Source organism: Amblyraja radiata, chromosome 1 (assembly GCF_010909765.2).
Source record: "Amblyraja radiata isolate CabotCenter1 chromosome 1, sAmbRad1.1.pri, whole genome shotgun sequence".
NCBI lineage: Eukaryota > Metazoa > Chordata > Chondrichthyes > Rajiformes > Rajidae > Amblyraja > Amblyraja radiata.
The window spans coordinates 165,628,969-165,643,666 of NC_045956.1; the positions used below are offsets into that span (position 1 = coordinate 165,628,969).

At 40.6% G+C, this 14,698-nt stretch overlaps 1 protein-coding gene across 1 annotated transcript in view; it reads right to left on the bottom strand.

Annotated features, from left to right (window-relative positions):
* maea (macrophage erythroblast attacher, E3 ubiquitin ligase) overlaps positions 1-14,698 on the bottom strand; it is a 75,292-nt gene that overhangs the window by 12,891 nt on the left and 47,703 nt on the right. Inside the window, exons 5-8 of the mRNA XM_033034718.1 lie at positions 14,159-14,235; positions 5,433-5,541; positions 4,280-4,413; positions 896-1,091 (exon numbers count right to left, since the gene is read on the bottom strand). Coding sequence (XP_032890609.1) covers positions 896-1,091; positions 4,280-4,413; positions 5,433-5,541; positions 14,159-14,235 — 516 coding nt within the window. The remainder of the gene's footprint in view (positions 1-895; positions 1,092-4,279; positions 4,414-5,432; positions 5,542-14,158; positions 14,236-14,698) is intronic.

The window sequence follows — 14,698 nt, forward strand, 5'->3', positions numbered from 1 at the left end:
AGAGACTGCGTGAGGCACACCACTTCCGGGTTTTATAGTCCCACCCCCCTCCCACCAGCAGGGGCATCAGAGAGAGTGGCAATTAAAAAAAAAAAACATTAATATCTCTCTGATTTTTCATAGATTGGAAAAATCCTCCGGTCCCAGAAGCAGAGGGGGGCTCTGAGGGAGGTGGCCAAAAATGACGACCGTAGGTGGTGGCGTTCTCTCGGAAATCACACCAAAGCGAGCCAAAAGCGGTCAAGATCAGACTTTTAATAATATAGATGGTAAACAGTTGCGGCCCCAACATCGAACCTCCACTCGCCACTGCCTGCCATTCTGAAAAGGACCCGTTCACTCCAAATCTTTGCAGGAGACTCAATATCAAATTAGGCAACTTTTAGGCATTAACAAACAATAACAAATTAGGCATTATGTTTATATCAGAACTGGCCATTTTTGCCTTGTCTTTTTTTCCCACCACCCTTTTTTTGGATAGTTTGGTCTGCTGAGCAAATTCTAGTGAGCCAATGATACAACATTACACAAGACAGACAAAAGAGGTTAATAGCCCCATGAATTTACTCTTTGAGAAATTCCCTGTGTTCCACCATTGTTCTCTCCCACCTTTCTGAAGATGGGTGTATTATTTGCCATCCTATTGTTCTCCAGGACCTCCCTTTGAGGGACTCTTTTCTAGGGAAAGGGCTGTTTAGAGAATGTGACCAGAGTGAACCACCCAGCTCAATGATGTCAATTCGACTCCCTGCAGGAGACACAGTGGTCGTCGACCCTCCGAAGATGGAAAGATTATGGGCAGTTCTTCTGCAATTCCTATCTTGCCTGTTCCTCTGCAACCAATGGCAGATTCTAACGACTTCTAAACCATAAGAGAAAAAAATGACAAACTTACGTTGTATCCATATACGTATCCATTAGGCAGCATCATGGGTGGATTGTTTTCATTCATTACTTCACCAGAGATCTTGCAGACCAGTCGGGAGTTAGCACAATGTGCCATAGGCAGAGGCTGTGCTAACTTGTTCAGAGATTTGCTGCAGACAGGGCAGTCTGGGTTTTTAGAGGTGCCGTCTTCTTTATAGCATTGTCTGTGGACCATGCAGTTCAGGCATATTTTGTGAGAAATCAAACTGCTACACCCAATTCCCATTTTACGGTGCCCTTAACAATGTAAAACTTTTCACTTCTTGCTCCTCTATTCCAAGGAGAGTAGGAGGATGAGAGGAGATCTTATAGAGGTATGCAACCTCTATAAGACCCAACCTCTGCAGACCCAACATGTAGGGGAGAAAGAAGAAAAATATAATAAACAGAGAATAGGAGGTGGTGGGTTTCTTAAATGTGTATATTTTAATGCTAGGAGCATTGTAAGAAAGGTGGATGAGTTTAGAGCCTGGATCGATACCTGGAAGTATGATGTTGCGGCGATTAGTGAAACATGGTTGCAGGAGGGCTGTGATTGGAAACCAAATATTCCAGGATTTTGTTGCTTCAGGTGTGATAGAATTGGAGGAGCAAGAGGTGGAGGTGTTGCATTGCTTGTCAGGGAAGATATTACAGCAGTGCTTTGGCAAGATAGATTAGAGGGCTCATCTAGGGAGGCTATTTGGGTGGAACTGGGCAATGGGAAAGGTGTAGCAACACTTATAGGGGTGTATTATAGGCCACCTAATGGGGAGGGAGAATTGGAAGAGTGAATATGTAAGGAGATAGCAGATATTAGTAGTAAGCACAAGGTAGTGATTGTGGGAGATTTCAATTTTCCACACATAGACTGGGAAACACATTCTGTAAAAGGGCTCGATGGTTTGGAGTTTGTAAAATGTGTGCAGGATAGTTTTTTGCAGCAATACATAGAGGTACCTACTAGAGAAGGGGCAGTGCTGGACCTCCTGTTAGGAAATGAGACAGGTCAGGTGACGGAGGTATGTTTTGGGGAGCACTTCGGATCAAGTGATCACAATACCATTAGTTTCAATATAATTATGGAGAAGGTCAGAACTGGACCAAGGGTTGAGATTTTTGATTGGAGAAAGGCTAACTTTGAGGTGATGCGAAAGGATTTAAAAGGAGTGAATTGGGACATTTTGTTTTATGGGAAGAATGTAGTAGAGAAATGGAGGACATTTAAAGGTGAAATTTTAAGAGTACAGAATCTTTATGTCCCTGTTCGGTTGAAAGGAAAGAGTAATAATTGGAAAGAGCCACGGTTTTCAAGGCAAATTGGACACTTGGTTCGGAAAAAGAGAGAGATCTACAATAATTATAGGCAGCATGGAGTAAATGAGGTGCTTGAGGAGTATAAAGAATGTAAAAAGAATCTTAAGAAATAAATTAGAAAAGCTAAAAGAAGATACGAGGTTGCTTTGGCAAGAAGGTGAAAGTAAATCCAAAGGGTTTCTACAGCTATATTAATAGCAAAAGGATAACAAGGGATAACATTGGTCCATTAGAGAGTCAGAGTGGGCAGCTATCTGCAGAGCCAAAAGAGATGGGGGAGATATTGAACGATTTATTTTCTTCAGTATTCACCAAGATGAAAGATATTGAATTATGTGAGGTAAGGGAAACAAGTAGGGTAGCTATGGAAATTATGTGGATCAAAGAAGAGGAAGTACTGACACTTTTGAAAAATATAAACGTGAATAAGTCTCCAGGTCCTGACAGGATATTCCCGAGGATGTTGATGGAAGTTAGTGTAGAAATAGCAGGGGCTATGACAGAAATATTTCAAATGTCATTAGAAACGGGAATGGTGCCGGAGGATTGGCGTACTGCGCATGTTGTTCCATTGTTTAAAAAGGGTTCTAAGAGTAAACCTAGCAATTATAGACCTGTTAGTTTGACATTGGTGGTGGGCAAATTAATGGAAAGGATACTTAGAGATAATATATATAGTTATCTGGATAAACAGGGTCTGATTAGGAACAGTCAATATGGATTTGTGCCTGGAAGGTCATGTTTGACTAATCTTCTTGAATTTTTTGAAAAGTTTACTAGGGAAATTGATGAGGGTAAAGTCTATATGGACTTCAGTAAGGCCTTTCACGTAATCCCTCATCGATCGGAGACGAGGAAACACTTTTTCTCACAGAGACGAGGAAACACTTTTCTCACAGAGAGTGGTGAGTCTGTAGAATTCTCTGCGTCAGAGGGTGGTGGAGGCGGGTTCTCTGGATGCTTTCAAGAGAGAGCTAGATATGGCTCTTAAAAATAGCGGAGTCAGGGGATATGGGGAGAAGGCAGGAACGGGGTACTGATTGGGGATGATCAGCCATGATCACATTGAATGGCGGTGCTGGCTCGAAGGGCCAAATGGCCCACTCCTGCACCTATTGTCTATCATTATCAAAACCATCGTCAATGGGGGAAAGGGATTAGCGGCTCGAGATTTACAAACTCACAATAACAGTCATTTTCTCACATGATTTTCAAAAATAAAAGTGTTTTTGTAGGAATAAGTTTATTGTCACTGCAAGCTATAAATACTGAAGGCTGTATACTACATTGCTTAGGTGAGTACCATTGCACAATAGACGTGATCACTTCTCAATTTTAATAGCCTCCTGTGGTGAAAGTAGTAGCTGTGTTCTAGAGGGACAATGTGTCTAATGACTGCAGAAGGCGACATGGAAATAAGCTTGTTTTACCCCTTATTCTGTTTAAATCCATAGCAATTTTTTTTACTGCTAAATTTCTAATCTAACTCAAGTTTTCTCTTGTTTTTGATTGAAATCAAATTATAACAAATTAGGCCCGCATAATACAAATATTGTTCTCTAATTCACCGATTGCATTATATCTAATCTGAGGTGTGAAAACATAGCAGAACAATCTGTACCTCTAACACTATTTATTTAGCATCATATATCTGTTTAGTTATTTGACCACTCCAAGATTCCTTTTTCCACTAATGTCTAAAATAAAAGAGATTACTTCCAGGTAAATTCTTCTCACAGATGCTGCCCAATCTTCTGAGTGATCCCACTAATCTGTACTGATCTAAAGAATCTTAAACAAATTTTCATGTTCATTAAATAAAGTTAAACTTGCCAACTTGCCTAAAATATCATACATCATTGGCTTTCATAGAATCCTGAAGTACACTTGACATTGTCAGTATTCTTTGAATTCCAGGCAATGCCCCAAGATGTGCCTACAGTTTGCATACTTTTAACAATCCAAAATCTGTAAAATCAAATGGTTTCTTCAGCAGTTAAACATTTTTAGGCATCGATAAAAAGATATAAAATGATCCGAAACTCCAAAAGGATACGGTGTCTTTATGGCTGACAGTCCTGCTTGCAGCGTTATAGTGAAAACAGAGCTATTTCCAAGTTGATGAAGTCTGTAGTTATCATATCTGAATTGTTGAATGAGCATCTTCCATCGAGCTGGATCCAAAAGATCCTGCAATGATGACACATGTATTTGACTCTGGTATTAAAATAAAAGCTTAAATCAGTGAGCACTCAAAGGTTAAAAACTTCTTCCTTTTGTTCCATTCCTCTCTACAAAAATAAACTCCAAGCTCCACAGGAGAGAATAAGAATTGACAGTTTGAGGCAGATAAGAGTAAAAGAAAGAGGAAACAACAGGCACTGAAGAGCTCAGATGTATTTGTTGCTTTCAAAATTAAAGATAGATGGTGGAAGGATAGAATTCACTTGGGATGACAGCAAGGGAATGAGCTGTATACTGATGCTAGAAAAAACCCCAACTTTGTTAGAATTTCTTTCCACATGAATGCAAAACAGAATAGTAGATGGATCAATTTAGATTGGGATCACAACGTCATTTCTTAGGAACACAAGAGCTCTATGATGTACTCTGGTAGCTAGTGGAACTTTTCAAACGTCAATTTCTTACCACAGTAAGAAGATCACAGGTTTTCCCTCCCTCTACCTCATATACAATGCATTCAGAAAGTATTCAGACCCCTTCACTTTTTCCACATTTTGTTACGTTACAGCCTTATTCTAAAATGGATTAAATTCATTTTTTTTAATCATCAATCTACACACAATATCCCATAATAAAAAACAAAAACAGGTATTTAGAAATGTTTGCAAAGTAATTAAAAAGAAATAACTGAAATATCACATTTACATAAGTATTCGGACCCTTTACTCAGTACTTTGTCCAGGACAAGTATTTTACAGAATGCGTTGCCAAACGGAGTGCTGAAAGCAAATACAATAGTGACATTTAAGCAGCATTTGGATAGGCACATGAATCATACAGGGGATGGAGGGATATGGATCATGTCTAGGAAGATCAGGATAGTTTAATTTAGCATTGTCGTTGGCAATCATGGGCCAAAGAGCATGTTCTACAGTCTACACATCTTGCATATATCAGACAGGGAAATTTAAGATACTTTAATCTTCTTTTCTATATTTCTGAAAAATAATTAAACGACCATTTACCTTATAAGGTGAAATGTGCGTATCTGAGGGAAAAGCCAGCATGCCCATCACTTGTCGTACCTCATCCAGCTGTCCCCCTTCCGCTTGACTGAAGTGTCTCCGTGCATGTCTGGATGGAAAGAGGAAAGAAAAGTAGAAATTTAAAATAATTAATACAATCTATAAAAAATGTTCAGAATCCACCTGATGAATTATTGAATAGTTGATAACGTATTGAAAACATAGTTGTTCAAGTGAAAAAAATCTGGTTCAGCCTTGAATAACTCCTTACGAATCTGAAAGTAGCGATACGCTTTGCCTGCATAGAAGCTGGTTTCTCTTTTTACTGAAATAGGACTACACCAAAGTAATTTCACACTCAATACAAATGAGTAAAGTGCAATCAGTGCAAATGGAAAAACTATAAAGCAACATTAAATCAATTTTTTCTAACACCAGGGCACAGCGGTAGAGTTGCTTCCTTACAGCGCCAGATACCCGGGTTTGATCCTGATTACGGGTGCTGTCGGTATGGAATTTGTACGTTCTCCCCATGACCTGCGTGGGTTTTCTCCGGATGCTTCGTTTTCCTCCCACACCCCAAAGGTTTGTAGGTTAATTGACTTTGGTAGAATTGTAAATTGTCCCTAGTGTGTAGGATAGTGTTAGTGTGCGGGGATCACTGGTCGGCACGGACTCAGTGGGCCGAAGGGCCCCGTTTCAGAACTCTAATACGAAACTAAACCTGGAATTGTTGAAGGTGGAATTTGTCACTGTCAAATAATTAATGTTCCAGTTAGTATCAGAACCTGCCAGTCTGATGAATGGACATAAAACTGTGATGTTAATGAAGCTTTTTTCCCCCCGCAGATGCTGTTCGACTTGCCAGGTTTTTTTTTAACTTCAGATTTCAAGAAACTGCAGGGTTTCATGTTTCAAACCATTTTACTTGTCCCCTCTCTTTTATGTCTGTCCTTATTTATCTCTGACACATATAATCTGCAAGTATATCAAACTGAGTCGGTACATTCACATCAGTCAAGTCAAGTCAAGTCAAGTCAAGTTTATTCGTCACATACACATATGAGGTGTGCAGTGAAATGAAAAGTGGCAATGCTCGCGGACTTTGTGCAAAAAAACAAACAAACAACCAGACAAGCTACAAACAGAATGGAACAGAATCACATATTGTGGGCGGAAGGAAAAAGGGACAAAAAATAGCAATTTAAAAAAAAGCAGTAGAGTGGTACAGTAAAGTTAGTCCCTGGTGAGATAGGAGTTTACAGTCCTAATGGCCTCTGGGAAGAAACTCATTCTCAACCTCTCCGTTCTCACAGCAAGGCAACGGAGGCATTTGCCTGAACGTAGCAGCTGGAACAGTCCTATTTTGCATCCTAACAGACATTTCCTTCATTCCTGATCATGGCTGATCATCCACAATCAGTACCCCGTTCCTGCCTTCTCCCCACATCCCTTGACTCCGCTATCTTTAAGAGCTCCATCTAACTCTCTTGTGAAAACATCCAGAGAATCGGCCTCCACTGCCTTCCGAGGCAGAGAATTCCAGTGATTCACAACTGTTTGGGTGAAAATGTTTTTCCTCATCTCCGTTCTAAGTGGCCTACCCCTTATTCTTAAACTGTGGCCCCTGGTACTGCACTCTCCCAACATCGGGAACACGTTTCCTGCCTCTAGCGTGTGCAATCCCTTAATAATCTTATATCTTTCAATAAGAATCCCTTTCATCCTTCTAAATTCCAGTGCATACAAGCCCAGCCGCTCCATTCTTTCAACATATGACAGTCCCGCCATCCCGGGAATTAACCTCGTGAACCTCACTCAATAGCAAGAATGTCCTTCCTCAAATTTGGAGACCAAAACTGCACACAATACTCCAGGTGTGGTCTCACTAGAGCCCTGTATAACTGCAGAAGGACCTCTTTGCTCCTTTACTCAACTCCTCTTATTATGAAGGCCAACATACCATTAGCTTTCTTAACTGCCTTTCTGGTTTAGTTTAGAGATTCAGCATGGAAATAGGCTCATTGGCCCACTGAGCCCACATATTAGTTTTCTGTTTTAACACACCGGATGCAACTTCCAGAAGCCAATTAACCAGCAAACCTGCAGGTCTCTGAAATGTGAGAAGAAATCTGAACACCCGGAGAAAACTCAGTGTCACAAACTGCACCCGTCGTCAAGTTTGGTCTCTGACACTGAAGCAGCAACTCTATCGCTGCGCCTCTGCGTTGGCTAACCAGCTAACATTAACCAAAGACAGTAAAGTAAAGATTGGTAAGACAGATAAAGTAAAGTAGCAAGTAAAGATTTGTCAAGCAGGGAAACCTGAGTGTGTTTCAATGTCAAAATGTGGATAAGATCTATTGACAAAGAGCATATTGTATGCACAGAAATAAAAGCCGCCTCCTCATACCATTGAGAGCAAGTCAAGCAGCTGTTGCCAAAAACACTTAAAAATCAAAAGACTGCACACCTAAGAACGGCATTGTGGATGTGCAATTGGATTATCAAGTCACTGGAGCAGTCTCCAAAATTCCTCCAAATTCACTGGGAAATATATATTAACCAACTGCATCCTCTCACAGGAGAAAATCCTAGGACTGTGGCTCCATTTCCATCCAGATAGCTATGCTGGACATGTCATTCACTTGCCTGACACCCAAACATTGAAACAGACAATTACTCCAAGCTCTAATGAGAGTACCAGGCAAACAAACAAAAAAGTAATTCAAGGAAAAATGTTCTTACAAGAAATATAGCATTCAAGAGAGTCAAGAGTGTTTTATTGTCATATGTCTCAGATAGAACAATGAAATTCTTGCTGCAGCACAACAGAGTCCTAGGAATCTACCACTCAAAATGGAGCAGTAGCATTTGAGATGGCATAGAGACTATTAAGAACATGTACTGAATGCACATAGAAGTCCCCACAGACACCTCCAACCTCACCTACAGAAGATTGCAGTATCCATGTGGGAGATAAGTTAGCTATGAAACAGAGACTATGTTCATGTTAATGCCCATATTAACTTTGTGAATGTCTCCTGGTCCTCATTAAAAAATGGTGACATTATGTAAAAAGATCTTTAAAAACATTGACGTTTACTCAAAATTTCGTAAATTTAGAGTAACTTATCTCAGCAGCTTGAAATATTAATTAAATAAATGGTGAGAGCACAAGGAGGCCATTTGGCTCATCAGGTTCACGCCAGCTCTCTATCAGAGTAACTCACCAATTACAGTAACTGCCCAGCCGTTCCTCTGTGGTCTTGCAATTTTTTCTGCACCCTATATTTAATTTTCTCTCAACAGTTACATGTTCGGACAGTGCATTCCAGATTTCAATCAGGAGCTGTGTTGTTGTTTGCCTAACACTTAATTTGGACAACTCCTTTACACTACACTTGTGATCCTTTGGTCCTTGCAAGGGCACAGCCTCACAATCCCTTATGCAGGTCAGTTATTATTTTACATCCATCAGGTCTCCCCTCGGCCTTATATTCTCACCCAAACAGTCCCTGTCTTTCATTTACTCTTTAACTGTATTTGCCTCATACACAGAACGATCTTTGCAAATCCCTTCTGGACCCTTTCCAATACCCTCAACATCTTATAATGAAGTCATAAAAACAGAGCACAATACTCTAAAGGGGGCCTAACTGGTCATTTATAAAGCTTAATATGACTTCCCAGCTTTCATACTTTGTGCTGACACTGATAAAAGGCAACATTCTGTATGGCTTTATTAACTGTTTCCTAAACCTACTGTGCAACTCTCAATAAAAAGAGAGTGCTGGAGTAACTCAGCGGGTCAGGCAGCATCTCTGGAGAAAATGGACAGATGATATTTCGGGTTGGAACACTTCCTCAGACAGATTATAGTGGGTGGAGGGGTGGGGGGAAGAGGGGAAAGCGGGAAGAGGTGGGGGGTCAGTTCCAAACCACGCAAGTGTTATGTTCATTGGCAAATGGGTGAACAAAAGCCAGAGATATGAAGAAAACAAGAGGCTGTGAGATAAGAGGGGAAGAGGCACAAAACCTGAAGTCATAGGGAGGGATATAGATGGAAGGGGCAGTGGTAGGGGAAAAATTATGTGGTGGAATAGCATTAGTTAATTACCTAAAATTGAAGAATTCACCATTCTTACTGTCAGACGGTAAACAATCCAAGTGAAATATGAGGAATATGCAGAATACAACACACAAACTGAAGGAACAGCATCTCATATTCTGCTTGGATAGCTCACAACCCAACAGAATGAATATTAAATTCTCCAAATTTTAGTTAACTACTACTATAACCTACTAACAACCTCTCTCCTCCCCCTCCCCTCCCTTCCCTTCCCTGTGCCCCACCTGAATTCATGCCCAATTCTCCCCTTTCCCCTCCCATGCTCCCTTCCTCCACTATTCCTTCCTCTAGCTTCATCCCATCCTTATCCCACACTGTCTTTATCTTTGGCCTTGATTATCCTTGGTCTTTGTCCAACCATGTACCTATCAACTCCCCCCCTGCCCTTACCTGTTTCCAACCATCACTTGCAAGGCTTTGTCCTGCCCCCACCTTTCTTCCCCTCCCCCACCACAATCCGTCTGAAAGGTTCCGACTTGAAATGTCAAACAAAATTAAACACTCACCACCCCCCCCCCCCCCAGACCCCCTTCCCTACGTCCCACCTGGATAAGTACCCATTTTTTATTTTCCCCTTCCAATGTCCCCTTCCATCTACATTCCTTCCCAGTTTCTCGTTTCATGCCTCAGCTCTCACTATCTTTTATCTTTTCTTCTTTGGCCTTTGTCCAACCATTTGCCTGGCTTTGTTCCAGCCTACCTCTCTTCCAGCTTTCTCCCCTCCCTAGTGTGAAGAGTCCCAACCTGAAACATCACTTATCCATGTTCTTCAGAGATGCTGCATGACCTGCTGAGTTACTCCAGGACTTTTTTGTAAACCAGCATCTGCAGTTCCTTGTGTCCACATTTCTGTACAACTTTCAATGATTTGCACCCAAATACCACTTTTAGAATAGCATCTTTCATTGCCTTTCATTTTTCCTACCAAAATGCATCGCTTTAAATTTCTCTGCATTAGACTATCTACATGTGCCTGTTCATTTTAGCCTACTGATATCTTGCTGCAATATACCAGCATCTTCTTACCTGTTCAAAATAATGCAATCTTAAAGATTGCAACTTGTATCCCAATGGACAAGTCATTAATATCGATAATGGCCTCAATATCAATCTTAGGGAAACAGCTGTTCACCTTCCTGCAGTTCAACAAACAATCATTCACCATGAAGATTTGTAGTATATCACTTAACCATCCCTACATCTATGCCTCTTTTATGCTGTGCGTTTCAGCTTTGTTGATAAGCCTGTCATATGGCAAGTTATAAAATTGCTTCTGAAAGTCCATATACCGCACTGACTGCATCATCAACTCAAGCCGCCAACTCAAAAACTTCCATCAAATTGGTTAAACTTGACTTGCCCTTAATTCTCTGCTGGCTAGTTTTAATCTATTTTCCTCTAGGTGATTAATCCTCTCCCAGAACAATTTTCCAAAAGCTTTAAATTAATGGCTTCCAATCGCAAATGGCTCCACCCTCCCCCATGGGAAAGTTTTGCAGCCGCATTGAGACACCATCCTGGTAACAACATCCTGGTGTCTTGTTTACTGCCACCAAATCTCCTCTGTCCCTCTAATGAATGAGTCACCTATCATCTTGGTTTTGTGAATCTTCACCCTTCCTTGCTGTGCCTCAGAGCCAGAGTCGCTGACACAGACCTGACTGTTGCTCTCCTCTGAATGGTCATTCCCCACCCCAACAATATCCAAAGCAGCATACCTGTTGAAGGGAATGGTCCCAGGAAATTCCCTCTCCCTTTCCACAATCAGAAAATCAAATGCAGTTCTTGGAAGTTATGACCAGTAGAATACAACAGGGAACCAGTTGATATGAAGGATTTAGACTTTTAGAAGACCTTCAATATTGTGATAATTAAGAGGCCAGTAAACAAGATTAGAACACAGGCAAATATATTGGCATGGTTCAATTAATGGATGGAAATCACTTGCAACTAATGGTCAATTTTTGTAATGGTCAGTGCTCTCCCCATTCTCCTGCCTTCTACCCATAGCCCCTGACACCGGTACTAATCAAGAATATATCAATCTCTACCTTTAAAACATCCAGTGACCTGGCCTTCACAGCCCTCTGTAACAATAGATAAGCTAAGTGAATGAACAAAGACATGGCAGATGGAACATAATGTTGAAAAACATGAGGTTAACCACTAAGCTGAAAAATAGAAAGAGGGAATGTGTGTTAAATGTTGAGAAATTAGATGGTCCTAGACTGCGATCCCCATGCATATGAAACACCTTGTTGATGTACAGATGCAATAAGCAATTAGGAGGGCAAATAACATGTTTACCTTAATAACAAGAGGATTTGGGCAGAGTAAAATAAATCACTTCAATTATTTCAGTTCCTGGTGAAATGACACCTGGCGTACAGGTCTGGTCTTCTCAAAGGAAGGATACATTTCGGAAATAAATTGCAGAGTTATCTCATTAGAATGTTTATAATTTTCAGAGGTCATGACAGGGAAGATGATCTTTACTCTGGTCAATGTCCCGTATAAGGAGTCACATCAAACTAAGGGTATGACCATACAGGACAGAGATGGGAAGAAACTCCTGCCTGCAGAAAGTAGCAATTTATCCACCAAGTCTATTCATCCTCTGTACTTAGAAAGTTAATAGATTTATGGGATATTGGGTTAGTGCATATTCTTAGAGGGGACATAAAACCCATAATCATATTGAAAACAGTAGGCACAAGATTAATTACCTACTCCTGGTTGTATTTCATGGCATGGGAGTGATGAAGGTTTGGAATTAATTCCCTGAAATACTGGCAGAAACCCTCATGATGCTTAAAGTAGTTATGACTGTAATGACAAGAACCAAATCCTAGAAGGTGAGGTTAGACTGGTTAGCTCTTTTTCAAACTGCAAAGAGACAATAAGGTGAGGTGCCGTAATGACTACCACCCAGTGGCTCTGACATCCACCATCAAAGTGCTTTGAGAGGCATACATTAACTCCAGTTTCTTGTGCAGCCTTGATCTATTGCAGTTGGCCTATCGTTGTAACAGGTTCACAGCAGACGCCATCGCCCTGGCCCTAAATTAATCTCTACAACACCTAAACAATAAGGATATCAACGTTATCCTATTTATTGGCATTCAAGACCACAATCCTAACCAAACTCTCTCCAAACTCCTGGACTTAGGACTATCGCTTATATCTCAGCACGTACAATAATACACCAATATCATACTTTACTCAGGATGCTGCATAACCCACTGAGTTGCTCCAGCAGCATTTTTTTGCTCTAGATTCTAGCAGCTACAATTTCTTATCTCCATGACACCATAATTCCTTTTGCTGAAAAGCTAAGGAAACAATCGTGCCACTGATTCCAATTTGTTTTCATAGAAAAAGTCATAAATCCATCCTCCATTATTAGCACTGGTGAGGAGGAGTAGGTGAGGAGGTGTTTCAGTATTCTGCTCTCAACCTTTCTGCTGAAATAAACTATTTATTCTCATCTTGATCATCTTGCAATAAAGCTTATTTGCACAACAAATTTAAGAAGCTTTCAATATACAATTTGGTTCCATCTCAATGTCGCAAAAACAGTGGTATTAATAAACTGTGAGGAAAAAAAGCAATACAAGAAGAGTAGGGGAAAGTATAACATTCAGACAAAAAAAAGCTCTTCACCCAAAATGACAGCTGAAACTTTGAGCACCTTGTGCAGAAAACAAGCAGTCGTGACATCATGCCAAGAGCTGGGAGCCATGGTGGTCTATAATTTTAGCTCACTGGACAGCAAAGAAAACAAATCAATGAAATGACTCAAGTATCAAGAATGAATTTAGAAACAATTAATAGCATCAAGTGGAAAGTAAATTTTCAAAATTCAAAACGTTATCCGTTGTTCAGTCACACGTAAGCTAATAATTGAGTAAGCAGCAGTATTAATCTGAAACCAAATCAGCATGTAGAAATAAAAAACTGCAGTCGCTAGTTTATACCAAAGATAAACACAAAGTGCAGGAGTAACTCAGCAGATTAAGCAGCATCTCTAGAGGAAAAGGATAGGTGACGTTTCAAGTCGGGACCCTTTTCAGATATCCTTTTCCTTCAGAGATGCTGCCTGACCCGCAAAGTTATGGGCCTGTCCCACTTAGGCGATTTTTAAGGCAACTACAGGCGACTTGTTTGTTGCCACATGTTCGCCGGTGGTCGCCGGGAGTTGTCTCCTAAGTTGCCCCAATAGTCGTAGCATTTTTCTGGTCGCCGCTAAATTTTCAACATGTTGATAATTTTTGGCAACAGTGGGTTTGACGCCAATGAGCGTAGCTTGACTTCTCCTGAAATAGGCGCTGTCGTAGGTTGTCACGAATGGTTGACGTAGCTTGTCGCCGGTTATTCGGCGACCTGCTACGACTATGACAGTCGCCGGCAGTTGCCTAAAACATCGCCAAGTGGGATAGGCCCATTAGTCCAGCACTTTGTGTCCACCAATTCAGCACCTATGGAAATGTTAAAACTGAAATTTACGAATAGAATTAAAAGCAAGAGAAATTTAAGTATGAGATAATTGACTGAATTTTGCATTAAACAACTCAAGGGCAAGTGGTAACCTTACCTTACAGCTTCCAGCCTCTTATTTTGTCGGACAAGTTCAATGAACTCTTGAATTCTCAGACTGAACTCCAAGCAGCTCTGTTAACACAAAAGAACTGGCTCAGCTCAAAAGAACGTGATTGTTTCCAGCATTAAAAAGGCCAAAATGTACAGAAACAGTGACAGGAAATAGCAGGCCAACAGCACACAAAGCTGTTTATAAAAAGAATGGAAAGCAAAACCTGCCAAAAGTTTGTGGCCAGTTAAATACTAAATGAAAGTTGCTGTTTCGCACTGAAAAATAATTTTAGTTCATGGCTTGCCATACCTGTTAAAATGAAAGGAACAGGGTGAAATTCACAAGATGGGTGTCAAATAAGACTAAGCTCACCAAAGAAAGCAACTGTCCATTTTGATAAAAGTGCCTTTTTAATGCCACAGTGATGTATAAATTACTGAGAACAGCCTCTCCGGCAACAAGAACCTGCAAATATGGAGTCTTATTCAGATAACTGCACACTTTTGGAAGTTCCTTATAGAGTCCGTGAATGCTCAGTTGCAC